At 45.6% G+C, this 24,586-nt stretch overlaps 1 protein-coding gene across 1 annotated transcript in view; it reads right to left on the bottom strand.

Moving 5' to 3' along the window:
- The window catches only part of TBC1D22B (TBC1 domain family member 22B), a 59,674-nt gene that overhangs the window by 12,267 nt on the left and 22,821 nt on the right, over positions 1-24,586 (bottom strand). The window contains exons 8-12 of the mRNA XM_073666846.1: positions 22,206-22,320; positions 12,090-12,196; positions 3,435-3,510; positions 2,417-2,544; positions 2,011-2,106 (exon numbers count right to left, since the gene is read on the bottom strand). Of these exons, the coding sequence (XP_073522947.1) occupies positions 2,011-2,106; positions 2,417-2,544; positions 3,435-3,510; positions 12,090-12,196; positions 22,206-22,320 (522 nt within the window). The remainder of the gene's footprint in view (positions 1-2,010; positions 2,107-2,416; positions 2,545-3,434; positions 3,511-12,089; positions 12,197-22,205; positions 22,321-24,586) is intronic.

Below are 24,586 nucleotides of genomic sequence, written 5' to 3'. Positions count from 1 at the left end.
AGATAGAGCGCTCACTTGCTGCTTTGTATCCTGAGCCCAAGACCTCTGTGGTGGTAAGCAGTGCCACTCTTGCACCAGGGAAAGTAGGAAGACAAAACATATGGGGGGAGGCAGAGACCAGTACCCTGGTCACTGCAGATGGTTTCTCTGTTTTCACTTTTTCTGGAAGGTGAGAGCCTCCTTCAGACAGAGTAGCAGCAATGACAGCCCATGGCCAAAGAACCAGCAGCACTTGGAAACCATGCTGCCAGTGCTCTTAGGACAAAGTCAACAAACAGCAATGCCTGCCAGGGGACAGGGAGAGACAGATTCACCAGCATGGCAGAATGGAGGGGAAGTGGCAATTGGATGGGGTACAGGAGCTCGTGGTATTGAGAAAATCCTAAAAAGCTCAGTGACCTGAATGTGAAAAGTCCACAAGCCTAAAAGGGGTTCTCCGAGAAAGTGATAAAAATGGCTCCTTTGACATATTTCAAACAGCAACCAGTCGTAGTTACGTGTCAAGACAGGTTGCTGACTGAAAAAATACAGCTTGAAACAGAAGAGCAGCATTGTGAGCAAACATACCTCAGTCAGCTGAGGAGCAGACCTGTGACATGAGAAAAAAATACATCTTTTACTTGTTGACTGAGCACACTGTGGGTTTTATCTCCAGCTTCATCCTTCTCCATGCTTGTGTCCCTGATTGGAGTTGTGCTGACAGCTTAATAGTAGGGCATGCAGTCTGACTGAGCAGAACAGGTATAAGCATGAGGAAAGAGCAAAATGACGCTAGAGAAAAAAAATAAAACCTTGTGCTCAGTGAGGAGTTTTTTTTTTTCTTATGTCACAGCCCTGCACCTCAGCAGACTGAGGTATGTTTGAGCATGATGCTGCTCTTCTGTCAGATGAGACATGGGTGTCGAGCTGTGTTTTTTCAGTCTGCAATCCATCCTGACACATGGATAGCAATTTGAAATATGTCATGGGGGTCATTTTCAGTGGTCAGATTTTGCTCTTATTTTATTGTTGCTGTTTCCCGGATTATTCTGTTTTTTTTTTTTTTTTTTAATCCGCCATATGGTTCCAGATATACGGATCCTTTTATTCAGTGCTAATTTTTATAGTGTTTATCTAGGGGGTGATACTCGAAGGGTAATAATGCAGAGCTGCCTAAAGTTATGACCCAAGATAATCCGGTCTCCCTAACAAAGAAAACCAAAGATTTTCTAAATGCGAAGGAGCAATTTGGGACTCCGGCCACCAGAGGCCGCTTGTAAGCAGGTTCACTAATTTGAAATGATACACAAAGGGATTTCCCTTGTTCACTCTATCATTGTGACAGCTGCCCTACCGGCTGTAGCGCGAGTCTCTAACTGCAGCAAGGAATTCTAGATTATTAAGTTTTCTTAACAATTGTTTATTTGGGGTTTTAGTTTTAATTGGACCCAAGCGCAAGGATTATATAGGTTATATTTTGATAAACTAGACTTTTATGGACACGGTAATACCAAATATATAATAGTCTTTATTTTTAATGGGGGAAAAGGAGTGCGATTCGATTATTTATACTTTTCAAAGTTTTAAAAAGCTTTTTTAGTGAAAAAGACCTTCTTCTATGAAGTCCACTCACAGGCTGGGCTTCATAGGCGGATCAAGATGCCAGTGTCTTCAGTAAGCCCCTAGCTGCCATGACAATCCACTGGTTCCCTGTGATCACGTCGCAGGTAGGCAAAGGAAGCCATTGACTGCGAGCATCTGTGATAGCGCTATTTAAATGTCACTGGCAGAAACTGACAGCTGCATTTTAGTGGTTAAACCACAGCGATCGGAGTGCATTCCAGCCACTATAGTTACAGGCAGGTAAATGCCAGCTATGTATTACAGCTGACATCTGCTGCATATGGTGCGAGCTCCGCTCCTGAGCCCGCTCCATATACAAGGACTCTACATAAGATAGGTCGGGAAGGGGTTAACCAAATAAATACATGTAACCTACGTATATTATTGAACCATGTAGTCAGTACTTACCTGAAAATCTTCTTCATCTAGAATTTCTTTACGCCATTTAATTAGAAATGCAGCACAGACATAAAGGTGGAAATGGGAAAAGCCTTCGGGTTCTGCCTGTGAATGTGGCAAAATGAATATCACATTACTTACATGGCAAAGTCCATTTTTCTTATTTATGGCACTGCTGGTCTTTTTGGAAGCATTAGAAATCATTAATGTAGTTTAACAATAAAAGTAGTTAAATACAGAACACGGTTAAAATGGGTGTGGACTGCTGGTCGCCGCACTTATCGATATGGCTGTAGAGAATTTGTGAGAATAAAAGGTATTACTGTAAGGGCCCTATACACATTACACTTAAATCAGCTGAATTATTGACAGAGTGCCGTCAGTAAGTAATAGCCACACATCAACATTGACGTACCTGGTACGTATCCCACAATCGGATCGTACATCTTAAGGGAAGTTCTCTCATTAGCAGATTGTTCATCCATCGAAAGGCAAATTGTAGGTATTCTACTTCATATTTTTGTAGATGGCTGTGTACCTGGCCTATTGTAACAGGAAGAAATTGCAACATGAGATGGAAATAGTAGACCTATTATTTAGGCAGCTTTACTAACAATCCATCACCAGTCACCTTCTCAACATAAGAGTGTTAGCACAGGTGCCCCCCTACCAGTGTGCCAGCCCTCCAATATTATGCAATCACAGTCGCTTCCCCCAGTAGGGTGCCAGGTGAAAGTGCCCCCCATAACAGTGTCGGCCAATAGAGCCAGGCAAAGATACTCCCCAAAACTGTGAGAAGAGCAACAAATACCACTTCTCATATCCAATAACTCCAACAGGAAGGTGCTGCATCTCATGAAGTAACGTTACGCTGGTCATGTACGCCAAGTAAACCGCCCAACAGAATTGACAGTTCTAAGTGCCTTGGAGACAATTATATATGCTTGGGGATGGCAGCCTTGACAATAACCGGAGACAGGTGGTCAACCAGTAGGTAATGATTGAGAACCTAAGAACTAATCAGACCTTCCCCGAGAATTATGCTGAAGAAACTGTTGACAGGTTGGAGTCCTGCACGTCTCATCTACTAGAAATACAATGGATACGTACAATATCTTAAACCTTATACTACATCAATGGATATAATTCTAGATTGCGAGACCTCGGGGGCAGGGTCTCTTCTCCTGTACCAGTTGGCGACTTGTTTTTGTTCAAACTATTGTACTTGTTGTTTGCTATGTATACCCCCCTTTTTCACATGTAAAGCGCAATGGAATTAATGACGCTATAATAATAATAATAATAATTAGCTGTACTATATAGAGTATTAGTGAAAGTGTTTTTGACCTTCCGACCGCTGAGATCCAATCCCGTTTAAGAAAATAAAGGCAAGTGTTATTAACACAAGTGACCCAGCAATAATATCAACGGACCATCAATTCGGCTCACAAGTTCTTCAAGGGCCTTCACATTCTTCTGAATTCCAGGCTGTGCAAATGTGTAGTTATCCTTAAGGAGAAAAAAAACAAAAAAAAAACCAATCCAGTTCAATCATGTCGACACAAAAGGGAACCAGTCATCAGAAAAAAAACAATATCAGCCGGCGGCTATAGGTTGTCCACTGCTAATTTTTATGTTACAGTGAGCTCATTGTGGTGTAAAAATAAGAAACAGATACTTACTTATAAGATCCCCTATAGATTGGCATGAAAAACGTCATAGGCCAGCGGACTGATTGTTTCAAACCGGCAGATGGCCTGAAAGCCGGCTTCATGACAGCACACCATGTACCATACTTTTTCGTTTATGTTAAAATTGTGTTCAACTGCCTGACTTTATATATAGTGCTCAGCATAAATGAGTACACCCCAATAGATCTGTCAGAAAACCTTTAGTTTCCTTTCAGAATCAACATTATCTATGGAATACCATACTACAAAATACTCCTACAAATGTGGGCCATTGACTGCAAACAAGATTTGTTATTTGGCTCACTCAAAAAAAGAAATTTTCCTAACACATTATTTCAAGACTATGTTAAAAAAATGGGTACACTCCAAAGGAAGTCTTAGCAACCTAAAGCTTAGACTACAAAATTTTAATTAACAAGAATTCAAGCACAGATAAGTCTAATTATTCATTTACCAGGAGTCCAGCAGACAGCTGACTATAAAAGGGCATTACTTAACAAAGAAAACCCCTTCCCGTTTAATGCTGTCAGCAATGGCACCATATGGGAGAGAAACGTAACAATATCGGAGAGAAAATAATTTCTTTACACAAGAAAGGTGAAGGCTACAAAATCAGTAAAGCTTTACTTATCAGACAGAATACTGTTGTAAAAGAGATACAAAAATGCAACAAAGATGGTACTGCAGCCTTCTCACAGAGACATCCGGGCTGACCATGGACAATGACACCTAAACAGGAGCATCTTCTGATGAGAAGGGTTGAAGAAAATCAACATGCAATTTAACTGCAGTTAGCTAAAAAAGTAAAAAGCCACCCGGGGTAGATGTTTCCAGGGACACATTACGGCACATACTACAGAAGAGTGGTATGAATGGGTGTCATCCACGAAGGAAGACTCTCCTAAAGCCCATGCATAAAAAAGCCCACTTACGAATTGCCAGGTTCCATGCTAAAAAAATGTAAAGACTACTGAGATTCCATACTCTGGAGTGATGGAACCAAGATAGTTGTTTTGGAACGGATGTCTTCAAAAGTGTAAGGCATCACAAAGTTAAGGAACAAAGAAAATGCCCATAGTGAAAGATGGTGGTGGCAGTGTCCTTACGTGGGGCTGCAGGAGAGCTGCTGGTGTCAGGGAGCTATATTTCATTGATAGCATCAAGAATTCACAGATGTACTGCTCTATATTGAAAGAGAAGATACTACCATCACTCCGTGCCCTTGGTAGACGTGCACTTTTCCAACATGACAATGATCCAAACACACATCTGTTGCATTTCTGAAGAAGAACAGGGTGAAAGTGATTCAGTGGCCAAGTGTCTCCTGATCTGAACCTAACAGAAACACCTATGGGGAACTTCAAAGAGATAAGTTGAGCATCACTCTCCATCCAGCCTCTAAAAGAGGTCTTTTGTGAAGAATGGAAAAAGATAGATGTTTCAATGTCACCAACTTGTTGACATTAAAAATCATGGAGGTCATACAAAATACTAGATGTAGTAGTTTATGATGTGGGATGGACTCATTTTTTGCATTAACTAATTTGAGAAAAACTGAAGATTTTGTAATGAAAGTTATATCATTAACCTTACTTTCATGTTCTGGTTAGAAAAATGTTCAATTAAACTCCTTCTTGACAAATTTTTTAAAATTTTACTTTTCAAAGGAGGTGTACTCATTTATGCTGAGCATTGTTAGTCAAACATATTCATAGCATCCTGTGTGTCTGCCAAATTAGGGTGGCTTCTTCTTCCAGCAGAGTGGGGCCACTGTAGTGATCTTGCTTGGTGAAATCCCCCCCAAAAAAAGCTAAAAGACTTTCTTTCATCTCCGATGAAAAGTGACTGCGGCAGGCAATCAGAGGCTGCTGATAGACTACAGCTGTCACTTAATGCCCCAACTCAGAAGAGGAAGCCAAAGTCCTTTGGGCATTAAGTGACAGCTGTATACATGGCAGCTGAAGGCTCCCACGGCTGGCATATTTGTCTTCCTATGAAACCCATACTGTGTAGAATGTAATTTTAACTATATACTGCAATACTATTGTAAAATAAAGGTTAAAGGGTAAAAAAAATAAAAACATTCATCAAATCAACCCAACTCTCCTCCAATTTCATAATAATAAAAAATATGCATAGGTGGTATCGCTGTACAATTCTAGCAATGATGCATGGTACATTGATATTACGACCAGAAAAGTGAACTTTGAACATTTAATAATTAGAAAAGAAATCTTTATCAAAACAGCAGGCAGGAAATGCTAAAGGTTGAGATTGCTTAAACTAAAAGGGAATCTGTCAGCAGGTTTTTGCTATTTAATCTGAGAGCAACATAATAGTAAAAGCAGTGAGCCTGATGCCATGGATGTGTCACTTGCTTAGCAGCTTGCTGTAGTTTCAATACAATCAGCATTTTATCAGCAGGAGATCATCACTACCTGACTAGATCTCATGTGCAGAACAGTCAGGCTATTCTGTGTAACCCCTCCCCCACCACTGATTGTGTGTCAGCAAGCTGCCAGTGTACACATGAAGATGCCAATCAGGAGTGTTGACGAGTATATAAGGGCTCAGCATTCTGACCCCTGCTACATCTACAAAAGCGAGAAAAGGGATTCTATCAAAACTGCACCAAGCAGTCCAGTAAGTGATACATCACTGGAATCAGGGTCTCTGCCCCTATTTCATGCAGCTCTCAGATTACATAGCAAAAACCTGTTGACAGATTGCCATTAAAGGTGTACTGAGCATTAACAAAGAAAAACATTGCACTAATGGTTATGGACAAGAGATGGCGTGCTGGGGTGTGCACGCGTCTTCTTGTGCAAAGTGGCTTCGGAGAGAAGTGGCAGTTATTTCAGAGGCCATGGACTAACATTCGTCTTCTTCTTCTCTTTCCACAGGTACATGCTCTGCATAATTCCCCTGCTCCTATGTATGCTGTCTTCTAATGCTCTGCTGACCCATCTCTCTGGTACATGCTCTGCATAATTCCCCTGCTCCTATGTATGCTGTCTTCTAATGCTCTGCTGACCCATCTCTCTGGTACATGCTCTGCATAATTCCCCTGCTCCTATGTATGCTGTCTTCTAATGCTCTGCTGACCCATCTCTCTGGTACATGCTCTGCATAATTCCCCTGCTCCTATGTATGCTGTCTTCTAATGCTCTGCTGACCCATCTCTCTGGTACATGCTCTGCATAATTCCCCTGCTCCTATGTATGCTGTCTTCTAATGCTCTGCTGACCCATCTCTCTGGTACATGCTCTGCATAATTCCCCTGCTCCTATGTATGCTGTCTTCTAATGCTCTGCTGACCCATCTCTCTGGTACATGCTCTGCATAATTCCCCTGCTCCTATGTATGCTGTCTTCTAATGCTCTGCTGACCCATCTCTCTGGTACATGCTCTGCATAATTCCCCTGCTCCTATGTATGCTGTCTTCTAATGCTCTGCTGACCCATCTCTCTGGTACATGCTCTGCATAATTCCCCTGCTCCTATGTATGCTGTCTTCTAATGCTCTGCTGACCCATCTCTCTGGTACATGCTCTGCATAATTCCCCTGCTCCTATGTATGCTGTCTTCTAATGCTCTGCTGACCCATCTCTCTGGTACATGCTCTGCATAATTCCCCTGCTCCTATGTATGCTGTCTTCTAATGCTCTGCTGACCCATCTCTCTGGTACATGCTCTGCATAATTCCCCTGCTCCTATGTATGCTGTCTTCTAATGCTCTGCTGACCCATCTCTCTGGTACATGCTCTGCATAATTCCCCTGCTCCTATGTATGCTGTCTTCTAATGCTCTGCTGACCCATCTCTCTGGTACATGCTCTGCATAATTCCCCTGCTCCTATGTATGCTGTCTTCTAATGCTCTGCTGACCCATCTCTCTGGTACATGCTCTGCATAATTCCCCTGCTCCTATGTATGCTGTCTTCTAATGCTCTGCTGACCCATCTCTCTGGTACATGCTCTGCATAATTCCCCTGCTCCTATGTATGCTGTCTTCTAATGCTCTGCTGACCCATCTCTCTGGTACATGCTCTGCATAATTCCCCTGCTCCTATGTATGCTGTCTTCTAATGCTCTGCTGACCCATCTCTCTGGTACATGCTCTGCATAATTCCCCTGCTCCTATGTATGCTGTCTTCTAATGCTCTGCTGACCCATCTCTCTGGTACATGCTCTGCATAATTCCCCTGCTCCTATGTATGCTGTCTTCTAATGCTCTGCTGACCCATCTCTCTGGTACATGCTCTGCATAATTCCCCTGCTCCTATGTATGCTGTCTTCTAATGCTCTGCTGACCCATCTCTCTGGTACATGCTCTGCATAATTCCCCTGCTCCTATGTATGCTGTCTTCTAATGCTCTGCTGACCCATCTCTCTGGTACATGCTCTGCATAATTCCCCTGCTCCTATGTATGCTGTCTTCTAATGCTCTGCTGACCCATCTCTCTGGTACATGCTCTGCATAATTCCCCTGCTCCTATGTATGCTGTCTTCTAATGCTCTGCTGACCCATCTCTCTGGTACATGCTCTGCATAATTCCCCTGCTCCTATGTATGCTGTCTTCTAATGCTCTGCTGACCCATCTCTCTGGTACATGCTCTGCATAATTCCCCTGCTTCATCTGTCCCACTCCAATCAATATTCACATATGTTTGTTCTTTCCCCACTATATACCTTATCTGATTTTTAGAGGTGCTAAACTGCAGAGACTTGCGTCCTGGCTCTGTCTTTGATCACCCAGCCATCTCCTGTTGAAATGACCAGCTGTTAATTTATCCACAAGCCGTTCCCACAATGCCCTACACCTGATATAGTTTAATGTGGCCTATATATTTAGACTCTCTGTAAGGGGTGCACGCGTCTTCTTGTGCAAAGTGGCTTCGGAGAGAAGTGGCAGTTATTTCAGAGGCAGTTAGTCAGGGCAGGAGTCAGGTAACAAACACTTTGACCACTTACTCTCCTTAAACTATGTTTCTGTTAGCTCTCACTTTTTCCTCTATAGTCCTCCACTTTCTAATAACCCCTCAAATCCCTACACCAAGTAAGAAACTCATCATCTCTCCCTCTATCCTCCCCATTCATCTCACCTCCTCCTCCAAATTATTCCTCAACATTCAATCCTGGATCTCCAAACACAGACAGCCACCTCATGCTCTCTCTTGCTCCCACCTGCTAACACTTTCTCTGCTCCTCCTCACTGCTGGAGATATCTCTCCAAATCCTGGTCCTCCTCGCCATATCCCCACAGTTACTTCTACCTCCTATCCACGACCTTCCTCAAACTGTCGCAACCCTTCTAACCTCATACCCATCCAACTAATACCCACCTCCTCAGCTATACTAACAGGAGCTCTATGGAACGCTCGCTCTGTCTGCAACAAACTTTCCTTCATCCACGATCTTTTCATTACAAACAAACTCTCCTTCCTCGCCATCACCGAAACCTGGCTCACCCCCTCTGACACAGCCTCCCCAGCTGCCCTTTCATATGGCGGATTCCACCTTTCCCACACCCCCCGCCCCAATGGCAAACATGGTGGAGGCGTAGGTTTCCTCCTATCAGAACTCTGCGCTTTCACCAAAATCCCACTGCCACCCTCCGTTACACTCCCCTCTTTTGAGGTGCACTGTGTGCGCATCTATTCCCCCTCCAACCTCCAACTGGCCGTCGTTTACCGACCCCCAGGGCAAGCCACCACCTTCTTAGACCATTTCACTACCTGGCTGCTTCACTTCCTTTCCACTGACATCCCCACTATCATAATGGGTGACTTCAACATCCCCATTGACACTCCCCATCCGTCTGTCTCTAAGCTCCTATCCCTCACTTCCTCCTTTGGACTCACTCAATGGTCTTCCACACCCACCCACAAAGATGGCCACACACTGGACCTCATCTTCACCCGCCTCTGTTCCCTATCTAACCACTCTAACTCACCACTCCCTCTCTCTGACCATAACCTCCTCACATTCTCTACCCTCTCCTCTCCGGGTGCACAATCCCCACTCCACAAACTCACACACCCTCGCAGAAATCTCAAACACCTTGACCTACACTCTCTCTCTGAATCCCTCCTTCCTCTCACAGACATAAATTCCTTGCACGATGCAGACGTTGCTGCTGCTTCATATAACACCACAATAGCTGCAGCTCTAGACTCGATCGCCCCTCTCACACACACCACACCTCGCACATTCAACAGGCAACCCTGGCACACTAAACTTACCAAAGAACTGCGCCGGGCCTCCAGGGTTGCGGAGCGGAGATGGAAAAGGTCTCACTCCATCGAGCACTTCATCGCATTCAAGCAATCCCTCACTAATTTCAAGTCCGCACTCACTACAGCAAAACAAACCTACTTCTCATCTCTCATATCCTCCCTATCTCACAACCCTAAACAGCTATTTAACACTTTCAACTCTCTCCTTCGTCCCCCAGCACCTCCTCCCTCTTCTCTCATCTCAGCTGACGACTTTGCCTCATTCTTCAAACAAAAGATTGACACCATCAGACAAAACTTTGGCCTAAAGTCCACACAACCCCTCCTCATATCTACTCAACCCTCCTCCTCCAAACCCCACTTCACCACCATTACAGAAGGTCAAGTCTCCTCTTTACTCTCCAAATCACACCTCACCACCTGCGAACTTGACCCAATCCCATCCCACCTCATCACTAACCTCACCTCAGTCTTCATCCCAACCCTAACCCACCTCTTCAATCTATCACTAACAACCGGAGTCTTCCCCTCATGTTTCAAACATGCCGCAATCACACCCATCCTCAAAAAGCCCTCCCTTGACCCTTCCTCTCTGACCAGCTACCGCCCCATATCACTCCTCCCCTTTGCCTCAAAACTTCTAGAACAACATGTCCACCTTGAACTGTCCTCCCACCTCTCCTCCTGCTCCCTCTTCGACCGTCTACAATCTGGCTTCCGACCGCATCACTCGACTGAAACTGCCCTGACCAAAGTCACCAACGACCTACTAAATGCCAAATCCAAGCGACACTACTCCATCCTCCTCCTTCTGGACCTGTCATCTGCCTTTGACACAGTGGACCATTCCCTCTTACTCCAGATTCTCTCATCTCTTGGCATCACGGACTTGGCTCTATCTTGGATCTCCTCATACTTAACAGACAGGACATTCAGCGTCTCCCACTCACGCACCACCTCCTCATCTCGCCCCCTATCTGTCGGTGTCCCCCAAGGTTCAGTTCTAGGACCTCTGCTCTTCTCCATCTACACCTTCGGCCTGGGACAGCTCATAGAGTCTCACGGCTTTCAGTATCACCTCTATGCTGACGACACACAGATCTACCTCTCTGGACCCGATATCTCCTCCCTACTAACCAGAATCCCACAATGTCTGTCCGCCATCTCATCCTTCTTCTCCGACAGGTTTCTAAAACTCAACATGGATAAAACAGAGTTCATCATCTTTCCACCCTCTCATTCACATCCCCCATCCGACCTATCCATCAACGTCAATGGCTGTTCACTCTCCCCAGTCCCACAAGCTCGCTGCCTTGGGGTAACCCTGGACTCTGATCTCTCCTTCAAGCCACATATTCAAGCCCTTTCCACCTCCTGCCGACTCCAACTCAAAAACATCTCCCGGATCCGTGCATTCCTCAGCAAAGACTCTGCAAAAACACTAGTGCATGCCCTCATCATATCCCGCCTCGACTACTGCAACCTCCTGCTCCGTGACATCCCTTCCAACACTCTTGCACCTCTCCAATCTATCCTAAACTCTGCTGCTCGACTAATCCACCTGTCCCCCCGCTATTCCCCGGCCTCTCCTCTCTGTCAATCCCTTCACTGGCTCCCTATTGCCCAGAGAATTCAGTTCAAAACTCTAACCATGGCATACAAAGCCATCCACAACCTGTCTCCCCCATACATCTGTGACCTAGTCTCCCGGTACTTACCTGCACACAACCTCCGATCCTCACAAGATCTCCTGCTCTACTCCCCTCTTATCTCCTCCTCCCACAATCGTATACAAGATTTCTCCCGTGCTTCCCCCCTACTCTGGAACTCTCTACCCCAACATATCAGACTCTCGCCGACCGTGGAAACCTTCAAAAGGAACCTGAAGACCCACCTCTTCCGACAAGCCTACAACCTGCAGTAAACACCACTGCACGACCAGCTCTACCCTCACCTACTGTATCCTCACCCATCCCTTGTAGACTGTGAGCCCTCGCGGGCAGGGTCCTCGCTCCTCCTGTACCAGTCGCTGACTCATTTTGTTAAGATTATGTAAATGCTTTTGTTATGTATATCCCTATCACATGTAAAGCGCCATGGAATAAATGGCGCTATAATAATAAATAATAATAATAATAATAATAATACATCTATCATACCTGAATGCCATCTAGTAGTTTACTCATTGACCAGAAACTATCTGCTTCAATATTCTTCAGCGTTTCTGGCAGCAGCGTACCTACATCAAAGTTTTCAACATCATCTTCTATAACCATGAACAAGAAAAAAAAAAAAAAAAAAAAAAAAAGATTTAATTCATTGTGTTTCTAAAAAAATTGCGGCAAGGGGCTAAAAAAAGAGGTAGCCAAATGTTACTTTAAAGTATACTGACATGTACTGGCCATTTTTTTTTGTTTACTTAAATTCATACATTTTCAGCTAAAAATCATTTTTGCAAAAGGATTTTCTTAAAAATTATGCTCAAGTTAGCTGATACAGCCTCTATTTACAGGGTGGGCCATTTATATGGATACAACTAAATAAAATGGGAATGGTTGGTGATATCAACTTCCTGTTTGTGGCACATTAGTATATGGGAGGGGGAAAACTTTTCCAGATGGGTGGTGACCATGGCGGCCATTTTGAAGTCGGCCATTTTGGATCCAACTTTATTTTTTTCAATGGGAAGAGGGTCATGTGACACATCAAACTTATTGAGAATTTCATAAGAAAAACAATGGTGTGCTTGGTTTTAACGTAATTTTATTCTTTCATGAGTTTTTTACAAGTTTATGACCACTTATAAAACGTGTTCAAAGTGCTGCCCATTGTGTTGGATTGTCAATGCAACCCTCTTCTCCCACTCTTGACACACTGATAGCAACACGGCAGAAGAAATGCTAGCACAGGCTTCCAGTATCCGTTGTTTCAGATGCTGAACATCTCGTATCTTGATGGTATGGTGTGGTATATGGGGTACAAACATAGTGGGGCCATTCTTCATCAATGGAAACCTCAATGCCACTGGATATCTGAAATTGCTACACGATGATGTGTTGCCCTATTTATGCACTGAAGATGGCACGTTCTGAGTTTTTCCAACAAGATGGTGCACCACCACATTATGGGTGTCAGGTCCGAGCATTCCTACATGAACAGTTTCCTGGAAAGTGGATTGGTCGTCGTGGGCCAGTAGAATGGCCACCAAGGTCCCCCGATCTGACCCCCTTAGACTTTTATCTTTGGGGTCATCTGAAGGCAATTGTCTATGCTGTGAAGAAACGAGATGTGCAGCATCTGAAACAACAGATACTGGAAGCCAGTGCTAGCATTTCCTCTGCGGTGTTGCTATCAGTGTGTCAAGAGTGGGAGAAGAGGGTTGCATTGACAATCCAACACAATGGACAGCACTTTGAACACATTTTATAAGTGGTCATAAACTTGTAAATAACTAATGAAAGAATAAAGTTACGTTAAAACCAAGCACACCATTGTTTTTCTTATGAAATTTTCAATAAGTTTGATGTGTCACATGACCCTCTTCCCATTGAAAAAAATAAAGTTGGATCCAAAATGACCAACTTCAAAATGGCCGCCATGGTCATCACTAGTGTTGAGCGAGCACTAAAATGCTCAGGTGCTTGAAGCTCGAAGCTCGGGCCGAGCTCACCGTGATACTCGGGTACTCGACACGAGCAATGGGAGACCCGAGCATTTTTGCGGCAGCACCCCCGGCAGTCTGTAGAAAGCCTAGAAAGTGCCCAGAACGATAGTAACAGTGTTCAAATGACATGGGGACAGCATGGGAATCGCCCCAGGAAGCATTTCTGACCCCCAGGTCACTGCTGTCAACAACGTGGTCAAAGGTATTAAGCCACTTTTACGGGCTTACAAGAAAATGTTCAAAAACGAAACTGAAAGTGCTTTCCTGAGAAATATGTTAAGGAACTTCCTTTCCGGGGTAAAGACTTGTATAAGGTAAAATAAATAACCAAAAACAAAAATACTCCTCCACACCTTGGGCTATGTACACAAGTAGCATTTTTTATGAGTTTTTGCACTTTTGTATTGCTTTCAACCGTGACAAATGCATTCACCGGGAAATGTCATTTTAACATTTTACAACCTTATCTGGCCATGTGCTGTGTGACACATGCATACAGTGCTGAAAAGACATGGGAACAGCATGGGGAAGACCCCTGGAAGCATCTCTGACACCCAGGTCACTGCTTCAAAGTGTGCCCATCAGAAGTGATCCTTGCCGCATCAGAAGATGCAGACTTGCAACTATCCCCGTGCAAGTCCTTGTCCCAGGGCAGTGTTCAATTGTACCTCCCCCATTCCTTGCAATGCAAGCGCAAGTATGCAGCCTGCCACCCACCCACCCCCAGGCAGCAATACCATACTGCTTGCTTGCACTTGAAATTGGGCCTTTTAGGCATGTGGAGGCGGAATCTGGCCACCACGTCATGGCTGCGTCGGCGGCCTGGTATCCATACTCAGTCCCCAGCCGCCCGGCGGCCGGGTGTCCACACTTGGTCCCCAGTCGCCAGGGGGCGGCCGGGTGCCCATACTGGGTCCCCAGCCGCCCCGCGGCCGGGTGCCCACACACGGTCCCCAGCCGCCTGGGGGCGGCTGGGTGTCCATAAACGTTCCCCAGCCGCCCCTATTTGAAGGACAGCCTAACCACAAACACGTGGACAAGTGAATGTGGCCAGGGATGGTCCATCTCACTGACGCCTTCACACTGGGTTAATATTGTGGAAGCTGGGACACAGTTGGACACTGGGATGCAACACATCCTCCAGACATAGAGGATTGCAGGTCCTGGGTCAATCAGGCTTCAACACAAAGTTCAGAAGGTAGACAGCAGCAGTAGTCGGCTTCCTACACAACGAGTAAATTATTCATGATCATGAGGCCATCCATCTCCTTAGCTTTCTGTTCCTTGGAATGCAAGCGCATGTATGTAGTAGCGGCTAGGCCTGAGGTGGTCAGCGTTTTGGCGCATATCCTACCTCCGAGGAATGCTGGATTTTTTCCTGCTACTATCCCAGTTCTATGACTCCCGTTAAAACAAAGCTTCAGGTGATGAATGATGGATGAGGTGGTGGCAAAGGACAAAGAGCAGGAGGAACAGGGACCATTCACATCAATATCAGGCCAGTCAACCACACGTCTTGTAGGATATGATTCTGCACCAAAAGGAGCGGTTCGGCTACACAGTTATAGGGCATATAGTGAGTGCAATGCCTACCAAAAATTTTGAGGCACTCCAATGCCCCTTGGAAGTGACATGGAGGTCAAAGGGCCTTAACGAAACAGTTTTTTCCAACTGGGTCTCCTGTACACTGTTGGCCTAAGCAGTGAATGGAAGGCTTTCCAAAAATTATGAGGAACTGCAATGCCCCTTGAAACAGACGTGGATTACAGCGTACTAAAAACCTTATACCCATTATTGGGGAGTGGGTCTCCCTTAGTGTTCGCCTATGCATTGAAAAGCAAAAGCTGACTAAAATTAGGAGGAAATGCATTGCCCGCTGGAAGAGTCATGGAGGTTAGAGTTAATTAAAAACAACATTTCAATGCCCCTTGGAAGAGCTGTGGAGTTCAGAATGGTTTAACAAGACGGTTTTAATGCCCCTTGGAAGAGAGGTGGAGGTCACAGTAGCTTAAAAGACAGTTTTAATGACCCTTGGAAGAGACGTGGAGTTCAGAGTGGTTTAACAAGACGGTTTTAATGCCCCTTGGAAGAGAGGTGGAGGTCACAGTAGCTTAAAAGACAGTTTTAATGACCCTTGGAAGAGACGTGGAGTTCAGAGTGGTTTAACAAGACGGTTTTAATGCCCCTTGGAAGAGAGGTGGAGTTCACAGTAGCTTAACAAGACGGTTTTAATGCCCCTTGGAAGAGCTGTGGAGTTCAGAGTGGTTTAACAAGACGGTTTTAATGCCCCTTGGAAGAGAGGTGGAGGTCACAGTAGCTTAACAAGACAGTTTTAATGCCCCTTGGAAGAGTGGTGGAGGTCGCAGTGGAATAAAAAGACAATATCAATGCCCCTTGGAAGAGACGTGGAGGTCACAGTAGCTTATCAAGACAGTTTTAATGCCCCTTGGAAGAGCTGTGGAGTTCAGAGTGGTTTAACAAGACTGTTTTCATGCCCCTTACAAGAGCCATGCAGTACAGCATATTAAAAACATTATTCCCATTATTGGGGAGTGGGTCTCCCATAGTCTTTGCCTATGCCTTCCAAGCAAAAGCTGCCAAAAATTAGGACGGAGGAACTTGCAATGCTGGCAACACGACCACGGTCACCCTGGTGGTATAGTGGTGGTGGTGGTATAGTGGCGGTGGAGGCTGAGGATAAGAGCAAAATACAGCCGAAATGAGGAAGCGTATACCCATGTGTGGGTGTGAAGCGGTGCATGGAAATACACCTCCCGAAATAACACAGTGGATTTGACTTTATGTTACTCTGCTGTCATTTGGTGGTGATGAGAAGTCTGGCCCAATCCAGCCCTTGTTCATTTTGATAAGGGTCAGCTTGTCAGCATTGTCAGTTGACAGGCGAGTGCACTTATCAGTTATAATTCCCCCAGCGGCACTAAAAACAAGCTCCGATAACACGCCAGCGGCAGGGCAGGCCAGGACCTCCAAGGCGTACAGAGCGAGTTCATTCCAAGTGTCCAGCTTGGATACCCAATAATTAAAAGGCACAGAGGAATCACAGAGGATGCTGGTATGGTTGGCAAGGTACTCCCTCACCATCTTTTAAAACTTTCCCCTCCTTATGAGTACCACGCGCCTCAGGGCCTGTAAGCTGGGCGGGTCTCAGAAAACTGTCCCAGAACGTTGACAGTGTTCCCCTGCCTCTGCTGGATTGGAGTTGCGTCTCTCTCGCCTGAACGCCTTGGTTGGGCAACGAACTGTGACCTCTGCCGCTAGTGTGTTCAGATGGGAATTTTTTTAGCAGTTCTGCAGCAAGGGCCTTCTGGTACTGCCCCATTTTTGTAGACCTCTCCACCTCAGGAATAAGAGGGTGAAAGTTCTCCTTGTAGCAGGGGTCTAAAAGTGTCACCAACCAGTAATGACTGTCACCCAACATTTTGACAATGCGAGGGTCACGGTTAAGGCAGAGTAACAAAGTCAGCCATGCGTGCCAGACTGGTAACGGGCAAGACTTCCGTGTCCTCACCAAGATGACGACTGGTCATGCTCTCCTCCTCCTCCCCCCTGTCCTCAGGCCACCCACGCTGAACCGACGTTATGACAGTTGTACAGGTACTACTGTCTACAGAGCATGATACCAGCTCCTGTTCTTCCTCCTCCTCTCCCTCATTGTCCCCCAATGCACGTTGGGATGAGATGAGGCTGGGCTGTGTGTAATCACCCGTTACGGCTTCTTGATCCATCTCATCATACTCTGGCTGCAATGCCTCCTCTTTAATTCTCTGCAGAGAGCGTTGCAAAAGACAGACAAGTGGGATGCTGACGCTAATGATGGCGTCATCGCCACTCACCATCTTGGTGGACTCCTCAAAGTTTGTCAGGATGGTACATATGTCAGACATCCAGGTCCACTCTTGAGGTCTTATGTGTGGAGTCTGACCTGAAAATCGACGGCCTAGTTGCAGCTGGTACTCCACAACTGCTCTATTCTGCTCACAAATCCTTTGCAACATGTGGAGGGTAGAGTTCCAAAGTGTGGGGACATCACACACCAGTCGGTGTGCCGGAAGCTGCAAACGCTGCTGCAACACAGCAAGGGCGGCGGAAGCTGTAGCCGACTTCCGAAAATGAGCTGACAGGCGGCGTACTTTGACGAGCAGATCTGGCAACTCGGGGTACGATTTAAGAAACCGCTGAACCACGAGGTTAAGCACATGAGCCAGGCATGGTACGTGTGTGATCTCGCCTCGCCTCAGAGCCGCCACCAGGTTACGGTACATTGTCACACACGACCATGCCTGGATGTAGGTACAGCGGTTTCAGCCACAGATCTGCCTGCTCTTTCACAGCTGACCACAACTCACAAGCAGTGTGAGGTTTATCACCTAAGCTTATGAGTTTCAGCACAGCCTGTTGCCGCTTGGCTGAGGCAGTACTGGAGTGCTTCCAGCTTGTAACTGATGTGGTGATATCTGAGACGGAGGCTGAACATGAGGAGGAGGAGGATGATGCGCAGGAGCTGTACACTGTGGGGGCAACTCTGACTGACATAGGGCCCGCAATCCTCGGTGTGGGGAGGATGTGTTCCGTCCCAAGGTCCGACTGGGTCCCGGCTTCCACTATGTTTACCCAGTGTGCCGTCAGGGAGATGTACCGTCCCTGGCCACAAGCACTTGTCCACGTGTCCGTTGTCAGGTGGACTCTCCCAGTAACTGCGTTGCTGAGGGCACAGCAGATGTTTTGGGACACGTGCTTGTGTAGTGCGGGGATGGCACACCGGGCAAAATTGTGTCGGCTGGGGACCGAGTACCGAGGGACGGCCACCGCCATAAGGTTGCGGAAGGATTCCGTCTCCACCAGCCTAAAAGGCAGCATTTCCAACGCAAGCAGTCATGAAATGTGCGAATTTAGGACTGTGGGGCGTTGGCTGCGAATTTGCGCTTTCGTTCAAAGGTCTGGGATATGGACAATTGAACGCTGCGGTGGGACGTGGACGTTGATGCTGTTTCTTGAGAAACTGCCATAACAAGTGAAGACTGAGAGGAGGGGGCATCTTCGCATGCAGTATGGACAGGGGATTGCCTTGCATGCACAACAGGGAGTTCTCTTACACGCACAACAGCGGAAGAAGCTGTGGTGACACCCGCTGACACTGGTCGTGAACCCTGGGGTTCGCCCCACAAAGTCGGGTGCTTTGCTGACATGTGCCTGATCATGCTGTTGGTGGTCAGGCTGGTAGTTTTGTCACCCCTGCTGATGCTGGCATGGCAGGCGGCCACCACACTGCTTCTTCCTGCCTGTTCGGGTAGTCTGCCTCCCTCCCCCTGTGTGCTGCTGGCCTCGCTCTGCGTGTCCTCCTGTCACGTTGGGTCAGTTACTAGATCATCCACGACCTCCTCCTCTTCCACTTGCGCACCACAATCCTCCTTCTCACTTCGTGGCAATTGTGTCTTGTCATCGTCCACGTCTTGTGACAAATTGCCAGCGTCGACTTCCTCTGGCCGTGGCTGTTCAAATATTTGGGCATCGCTACATGGGATTCTCCTCTTCCACCACTTCAAGAGGAGCAGGCGAGGGGCACAAATATGGAAATGGACCAGTGAACAGCTCTTCAGAGTGTCCAACTGTGGGATCAGTTGCTGTCTGACGACACTCGGCATGGTGGGAGGAAGGAGCATCAGGGTGAGGAGGAGTATGAGGTCGAGACTCACGGCTACTAAAACTTGACCGTGTGGAAGACAGACCGGAGGTGGTGGTGCCCAGGTAACTGGAAGTATTATCTGCTATCCAAATAATAACCTGTTCACACTGATCAGTTCGCAATACTGGTGTTGTAGTGTGCTTCCCTAGTAATTTGGTCAAGAAGTGGGAGAGAGAAGATGTGGCTGTTGGTTGTGGCACATTATCACCTTGGCCACGGCCCCGTCCTCTACACGCACCATCACCAGAACGTCCAGTTCCACGTCCCTTGCCACGCGCCTTGCCCATTGTAAATGAAGTAAAATAGCTTACACTCGCACTATCAATGGCAAAGGGGTAATAAAAAGGAGATTTGAACCGTGGAAGAGGAAAACCACAGTTCTAGTTCTCTGGCCTACACCAGAATATTTTAAACAGATATATTTGTGTCTGAACAGTCAGGGAGACACTATTACTGTTTTCTTTTACGGAAAAAAAGCCAAAAGCTGGATTATACAGAGATTTGAACCGTGGAACTGCAAAACCACAGTTCTATTTTTCTGGCCTACACCAGAATCTTTTAAACAGATATATTGGTGTCTGAACAGTCACAGACACACTCAATTTTTTTTTTTTGGGGGGGTGGGAATACCAAAAGGTTAATAAGACGCGTATTTGTACAGTCTGACTCAGGAGAAAAAAAAATACAGGATTTAAATGAAAAAAAGGATTTTTCCTGGCCCCTGAGACCGGGGGTTTAAGTCTAGCAATTTGACCAGCAGCAGCACACAGGACTGTAATGTACTGTTTGTTGGTATAACCACTGCGTCTCCTATACAGCCTGTCTGCCTGATATCTGGGATGGATATTAGTCCTGAGAAGGACTGTTTGTTTGATTTGGCAGCCTTTAGAGACCCTACACTAACTATTTCGCAGTATAAATCTCTCCCTAGCTCAGCAGCACTCTCCCTACACTGTCTGATCCCGGGCGACTGTGTCCAAGATGGCGGCGCCCGGTTTTAAATACTCGAGGTGACGCTGTGCGGCCAGCCAATCACTGTAATGCCCACAAGCAACATGGCTGCGGCATTCCAGTGACTGGCTGGCAATCCCTGCATGTTCATTGCATAGAGGCTGCATAATGTACATAGCAGGGTGTAGAATGAGCGGATCTGTTGTTAAGCTTGTTCTGTTGGCAGGCTTTGTAAGCATTATGTTTGTCCTTTTCAGCTTTCTTCTAAGCAGATTTATGACCACATTTAATCAGCTTATAAGGTAAGCAGCTCATCAGAAAACCTCACTGTTAACGCATTCTGCAGTCTGCTATAAACTGTGATACATAGAGGCTGTAGAAGCTAAATTGCTCAACATTTTTAATAAAATCGCAATGCAAAAATGATTTTTTTCAGCAAAAAATGCATGCATTTCAGCAAAAAAAAAACCCTAAGAGGTCCATATTCTTTAAAGTCTATAATGACACATAAATGTAATGCATTTTGTAGCATTTTGGGTGGTTAGCAGCTTATTTTTCTGTTAATTTTTTTTTCTACAAGACTTAATGCACCGCTCCAGTGTTTTGTTTTATTTTATTGCAGGACTGGAGTGATGCTAGTAATCTAAGATCCTTGCCCTTAGTCTTATACTTACCAGCCGCCATCGTCTTCTGTTATCGGCGCCATCCCAGTCGGTCTCCAGCAACTTGTTATCTGTCTAGTGTTTGCTGGGCGATCCGGAAGTCAAAACTCAAACTAAGTCTATGACAGCCAGAACGAGGCTCTAATAGACTTACACTGAGAGCTTGTGACCGTTACCTCTGACTTCCGGTCAGAAGTAGAGTTAACACAAAATGGCGGCCCGGGATCGCAGAGGTGCTGGGAAGAGCAGAAGCCGGCAGCTGGTAATCGTAATAATAGGCAGGGAAGTTACATTAGTAGCATCACTCCGGCACTGAAATATAAAAAAATGCTGGAGTGGTGCTTTAAAAAAAAAAAAAAGAATGTTTTAAAAAAACCTTTGTACAAACATATAAAAAAAATGTACATAAAAGAGGTCTTATAGGTTAGTTATTGTGCTTACACATTTTCCCAAAAGAATGAAAATCCTTATAAAAGTAGTGATTGTCTTAGCAAAGATTTCAAAATCATACAATAGTTTCCCATACAGGGCTGTGGAGTCGGTAAGCCAAACCTCCGACTCCGACTCCTCAATTTCCATGACACCGACTCCCTCACACATGGCTCATGTTTAAGTGATAAATTTACTGTAGCACAGATTCATCTCAGCTAAAAGTCTAGACCCTTAGATCAGGAATAGAACAGACATTTATAGGACATTTCAGAACTTTCCCAAATTCTTATGAAAAAATATTCCCCACAAACTGCATTGTACTACTGTACCTAATTTATTATATATTTTAGGAGTCGGAGTTGGTCCATTTTATACCGACTCCCAACTCCACAGCCCTGTTCCCATAAATTAAGTTCATTTGAAAGTATAAGCTCAAAGTGGTATCCTTAAATTTGAAAATGATCCCCTATCCAAAGGATAGGAAATATCTTCTTGATCGCTGGGACTCCCAACGATCTTGAGAACCGGGGCTTTGAAGGACACCGATGAATAGAGCAGAGGTCGATGACGCGCACTGCCACTCCATTCACTCTGATGGTAGTGTCAAAGACCAACCGAGAGCAGCACTCGGCTATCTCCGGTGATCCCATTAAGAGTGAATGGAATGGCAGTGCACATGATCGACCTCCACTTCATTTGGCCGAGAGTCTTCAAAGCTGGGGGCCTCAGCAGTCGGACCCCCAGTGATCGGGAAGACGTTCCCTTTCCAAAGGATAGGGGATAACTTTCAAACTTGAGAATATCCCTTTAAGACAAAACATACATTGGAATACAAACTGAAGGATAATCACTGCATCCTCACCAACATGCTCAGTCAAAAACACCACGAAGAATGGAGTGACCAGGTCATTGATTCCCTGGACATATCCGCTTGCAGGGTGCCGGATGGCCCAGATGAACAAGATTCTCTCAAAAATCTGTGATGTGAGGAAGACATAAAAATACAAAGGTTACTGTGGCAGTACAAACATACACCAACCAATGAGCACAAATAAAGTACAGAATAGGTAATTTTTCTGGTAATTGCACTTACAAGTGCTTCTCACTTAAATTAGAATATCATGAAAAAGTAAATTTATTTCAGTTCTGCAATACAAAAAGTGAAACTCCTATATTATATAGAGTGATTACAGAGTGATCTATTTCAAGTGTTTATTTCTGTTAATGCTGATGATTATGGCTTACAGCCAATGACAACACAAAAGTCATTATCTCAGTAAATTAGAATACTTTATAACAGCTTGAAAAATGTTTTTAAAATCTGAAATGTTGGCCTACTGAAATGTATGTTCAGTAAATGCCCTCAATACTTGGTCGGGCTCCTTTTGCATCAATTACTGCATCAATGTGGTGTGGCATGGAGGAGATTAGCCTGTGGCACTGCTGAGGTGTTATGGAAGCCCAGGTTGCTTTGATAGCAGCCTTCAGCTCGTCTGCATTGTTGGGTCTGGTGTCTCTCATCTTCCTCTTCACAATACCCATAGATGGTGTCTGGCTAATCAAGCGCAGTGATACTGTAAGCCATAATCATCAACAGTAACAGAAATAAACACTTGAAATAGATCCCTGTTTGTAATGACTCTATATATGAGTTTCACTTTTTGTATTGAAGAACTGAAATAAATTAACTTTTTGATGATATTCTAATTTAGTGAGAAGAACTTGTATGTAGGGCACTACAGCTCATCTTAAAGTTAGTTATTGTTCCAATTGAGGTCTAATAGCTGTTTATATTGCAAGATAAAGAGAATCGTGAAACGCTCTTTCACTATAATCTTTCAGTAAAAATGCACATTAAACATTAAAGCACGACTCTAGTGGTTTAATTTAACCCTCGGAGTGGTATTACTATTTTCCCTGCCTGTAGTAAAATACACTGCTCAAAAAAATAAAGGGAACACTCAAATAACACATCCTAGATCTGAATGAATGAAATATTCCCATTGAATACTTTGTTCTGTACAAAGTTGAATGTGCTGACAACAAAATCACACAAAAATCATCAATGGAAATCAAATTTATTAACCAATGGAAGCCTGGATTTGGAGTCACCCCCAAAATTAAAGTGGAAAAACACACTACAGGCTGATCCCACTTTGATGTAATGTCCTTAAAACAAGTCAAAATGAGGCTCAGTATTGTGTGTGGCCTCCACGTGCCTGTATGACCTCCCTACAATGCCTGGGCATGCTCCTGATGAGGTTGTGGATGGTCTCCTGTGGGATCTCCTCCCAGACCTGGATCCGCCAACTCCTGGACAGTCTGTGGTGCAACGTGACGTTGGTGGATGGAGCGAGACATGATGTACCAGATGTGCTCAATCGGATTCAGGTCTGGGGAACGGGTGGGCCAGTCCATGGCTTCAATGCCTTCATCTTCAAGGAGCTGCTGACACACTCCAGCCACATGAGGTCTGGCATTGTCCTGCATTAGGAGGAACCCAGGGCCTACCGCACCAGCATATGGTCTCACAAGGGGTCTGAGGATCTCATCTCGGTACCTAGTGGCAGTCAGGCTACCTCTGGCGAGCACATGGAGGGCTGTGCAGCCCTCCAAAGAGATGCCACCCCACACCATTACTGACCCACTGCCAAACCGGTCATGCTGAAGGATGTTGCAGGCAACAGATCGCTCTCCACGGCGTCTCCAGACTCTGTCACGTCTGTCACATGTGCTCAGTGTGAAGCTGCCTTCATCTGTGTAGAGCACAGGGCGTCAGTGGCGACTTTGCCAATCCTGGTGTTCTGTGGCAAATGCCAAGCGTCCTGCATGGTGTTGGGCTGTGAGCACAACCCCCATCTGGGGACGTCGGGCCCTCATACCACACTCATGGAGTCGGTTTCTAACAGTTTGTGCAGACACATGCACATTTGTGGCCGGCTGGAGGTCATTTTGCAGGGCTCTGGCAGTGCTCCTCCTTGCACAAAGGCGGAGGTAGCGGTCCTGCTGCTGGGTTGTTGCCCTCCTAAGGCCCCCTCCACATCTCCTGGTGTACTGGCCTGTCTCCTGGTAGGGCCTCCAGTCTCTGGACACTACGCTGACAGACACAGCAAACCTTCTTGCCACAGCTCGCATTGATGTGCCATCCTGGATGAGCTGCACTACCTGAGCAACTTCTGTGGGTTGTAGAGTTCGTCTCATGCTAGCACGAGTGTGAAAGCACAACCAACATTCAAAAGTGAC

Source organism: Phyllobates terribilis, unplaced genomic scaffold (genome assembly GCF_046119375.1).
Source record: "Phyllobates terribilis strain yellow unplaced genomic scaffold, ASM4611937v1 Scaffold_2__4_contigs__length_985480577, whole genome shotgun sequence".
In the NCBI taxonomy this organism is placed as follows: Eukaryota; Metazoa; Chordata; class Amphibia; order Anura; family Dendrobatidae; genus Phyllobates; species Phyllobates terribilis.
The sequence above is the reverse complement of the archived record's forward strand: the minus strand, read 5'-3'. Positions and strand labels throughout refer to the sequence as shown.